At 37.3% G+C, this 3,480-nt stretch overlaps 1 protein-coding gene across 1 annotated transcript; it reads left to right on the top strand.

Moving 5' to 3' along the window:
* Positions 1 to 6: 6 nt before the first annotated feature.
* Positions 7 to 1,732, top strand: LOC104953274 (uncharacterized; the record flags this gene model as incomplete). Its single annotated transcript, XM_010780198.1, has 4 exons — positions 7 to 829; positions 929 to 1,040; positions 1,246 to 1,432; positions 1,525 to 1,732. Coding segments are annotated over 4 exons (1,330 nt in total), but the record flags the coding sequence as incomplete, so codon positions are not given.
* Positions 1,733 to 3,480: the final 1,748 nt, after the last annotated feature.

The raw sequence follows: 3,480 nt of genomic DNA, 5'->3' as shown, positions 1-3,480 counted from the left end.
GGCACCCATGACAGCACCATCAGCATGAGTACTGAGACTTTTGAAACAGCTGTCTCTGTGTCTACTGTTGCAAAGATTGCCCTGCCAATACTCAACCTTGAGGCAAACCAACATTTGGTTGCAGACACCAAAACCAATGCTAATGCTGTCTCCACCTTCAGGATGACAGGTGATATCAACCTCCCTCTGATCAAGGCTGTTGGAAAGGCAGAGTTAGACCATAGTCTGAAGCTGGAGGGAAGCTTTGAGTTTGTTTCCATGGAATCATCAACCAAGGCCAACATCGATAGTACAATGCTTGAAGACAATTCATTTTTAGGAGGTCTGGATAATGACTTCAATTTGTATTTGAATAATGATGGCTTACGCTCCACCTCCAAGATTATTGCTGATGCCAAACTTAACCAAGCTACCACCAAAGTCATTGCCATGGATGTAAATGAGAATCTTGCTGTTGAGGCATCACTTAGCCGTGTTTATGCAGCATTAAAGTATAGTGGCAACAATGAGGCACACTTATTCAATTTCAACACCAACGGGAAGCATGATGTCAATGCAAATATTGACTTTGCACCAACCTCTTCCTTGGCTGCTGATATGGAGATTGAAATATCTCAGCCGAGTAGCCTGGGGATGTTCTCCTTCTTTGAGAAGGCTGTTACTGATGTGACAGGTGCCAAGCAGAAGATCTTCATCAATGGCAAGTTTGTCAGCCCGCTGTACACCACAAACGTTGCAGCTGAAGTAGAGGGCAGTGCTCCTGTCTTCAAAGTCAACTTTAGGTCTTCTTCCACCTCTCCAGTTGTCTTCTTGGAGTATGACCTGGACTGTAAGTTGTTGTGGTTTTTTTGTAATATATAAATTCTACTTTTACATCCTAAAAGAAACATCATGATTATTTTTTTATGCAATCAATTTGCTTCAACAGCTTCCATTACCATCAACTTGGAACATGCTGGCGTAAGCCTTACTGGGAAGGCAGTTTTCACCCACACAGATCTGAGCATGGACATTCAACACATTATTTCCCATACATCGAGGTAACAGTATAAATAAACATTGTGTGAAATATGTTTGGGAATTTAAAGTTGTAAGTTGGAATCAAGTACATTTTCACCTGTATCCCAAGAAGAGACCATATTATCAACTATACTCGTTATTATTTCCTATTAAATAGTTATATTTCTTGGATAAAGTTGCCTTCTTTACTCTAGAAAAGTGACACATTCCTGTCTGTCTCTACAGCGACTCGCGTCTTACCCTGAATGCGGACATTAACAGCCCTGCCTTCACTGACGTAAATCTACGTTACACTGTGCGCAAAGATGGAATTAGTGCCACAATTTCTATCCCATCTACCGGCTTTCTGGGTCTTCAGCTTCATGGTCGGAGCCCACTTCAGATGAATTCCAGGATTTATGGCCGTTATGCTGTAAGGAGCTCATACTGATATTTTCTTTACAAATGTACAATGATCAAGAGTGTTACATCACATTTTTTCTAATGTTTTATTTTGTTAAACAGTCTGATCCTGCGAAGGATGTCGATTTTTTCGCCATCAGAGCTTCTGCCAAGGAAGCCAACAAAAGGAATGTGAAGATGATCTTTAACATGGAGACGCCAGACATCATGCTCAGTGGACTAAAAGAAAGAATTCCTGCCATAGCCTCTTGTTTTTCCAGCTTTGCTGAAAAACACCAACTGCTCAAACATTCTGCTCAGCTAAAGAATAGTATTATTTACTATACTGAGGAGGCCCACAACATTGCAAACAACCATGCCCCACATCTGAGCGAGGTGTCCATCCTCTTTAAAAACACTGTTGCACAGCTAGAAAATACTTTATTTATTGACAAAGCTCAATCTGATGCCATTGCTTTTTACATTAATGCTTTTTATGAGAGTTACTTAAACTTGATGGCAACCATAACCAAGTTTGCAAACACAGCACTAGACAATTGGTCTATGAATAAGACCATAAATTACATTCTGGATGTGTTTAGAACTGTAGTGAATCAATATTACTTTGCTGTTACTGACTATCTGGAGCAGGCTCCTGCTCAATACAGCTCTTATGTAAGAGTTGAGGGTAGAAAACTTGAGATAATTATTTGACTCAACCTTCACAATTAGCTTAATGAGCTAAGCTAAAAAGCCTAAACATAAATTTGACAGTTTTTTTTAAATAAAGCATAAAAATAATGTTTAGTTTTATTTAGAAATGGACAGAAAATGGGGGTGAGCATATATTATTGATAGTACATGTAACAATGCTGCATACTGCAATCTGTATTTGTGTTTGATGGTCATGTGAAAAAACATTTAAATAAATAATAATGTGTCAAACAATTCTTAATTTTCCTGATTGCCATTATTGCCACTTGTTATGCCTATAAACCAGAATGCATGCATAAACAATTACTACAAGTTAAAATCATTAAGATGGTTGCAATTTCTTTAAATGAAAAAAACATATTTCATTCTAGTAAAGTAAAAATACAATTTACTCGACTCAAATTCTGCACTTGGCAACCTCAAAGTTGTCTTGAGCCAAACAAAAGTCAATCTTTCAGTTAGTTGAGTAGAGTTTATCAGGTAATCTGACCTCATCAATAAAGGTTTATATCTGTCAAATTTCAATAACTGCCAGGTGACATAGAATGTTGGTGAGTGAAGTGGGTGAAGGAGACACAGTGAACAAATTTCTCTAAAAAATAGAAAAGCTAAAAAGACATCAAATAATGTGTATTGCGTTTTATATAACATGTTAATATGCATATTTTGAATACACTCTGCAACTGTATTTTCAGTTATATCAAATGTAATGTAGGCAGAGCATAACAATTTGGTTTTAAACTCTGTAGTTGGCCAATTTGCCCTCTGCACAATGGATATCTGATTTATGACAATGCCAGGAGATTACAAATGTAATGTCTGTTAGCAACCAGAGGGGGTCACTGGAACATTTTCTTTATAAACTCTATTGCTGCTATTATTTGAGTATTAGATCCCACATGTTGGTAAATTAATCAGTACCAAAACATGGATTTGAGCCCTTGTGCTTTTTGGGGCTGGGGTTGATAACAGTGCCCCAGTGGTCAGTGTGGTTTCCTGTCCTCTAGTTTTGTAAAACCCTGAATGGCTGAAATTATTATCAGGAAGGCAAGGCAATGCAAGTTTATTTATATAGCACCTTTCAGTACGCCACATTTCAAAGTGCTTTACAAAATAAAATAAAAGACATTTAAGAATAAATACAGTAAAAACACATTATATAATGGCATTTTATAACAGGCAAAGATAAGATAAACACAGCAGTTATACAATACATGAATAAAAAGCAAACTGCAGTGCGAATATGAGCAGTTCAATTAAAAGCAGTTCAATTAAAAGCAGCAGCAAAAATATATGTTTTCAGTCTCGATTTGAAAATAGTAAGAGTTTCTGCGGACGTGCATGATTCGGGCAGTTTGTTCCAGA

This window comes from Notothenia coriiceps, unplaced genomic scaffold (genome assembly GCF_000735185.1).
Source record: "Notothenia coriiceps isolate Sejong01 unplaced genomic scaffold, NC01 NC01_scaffold00021425, whole genome shotgun sequence".
Classification (NCBI taxonomy): domain Eukaryota; kingdom Metazoa; phylum Chordata; class Actinopteri; order Perciformes; family Nototheniidae; genus Notothenia; species Notothenia coriiceps.
This window is presented reverse-complemented; position numbering and strand designations above follow the sequence as displayed.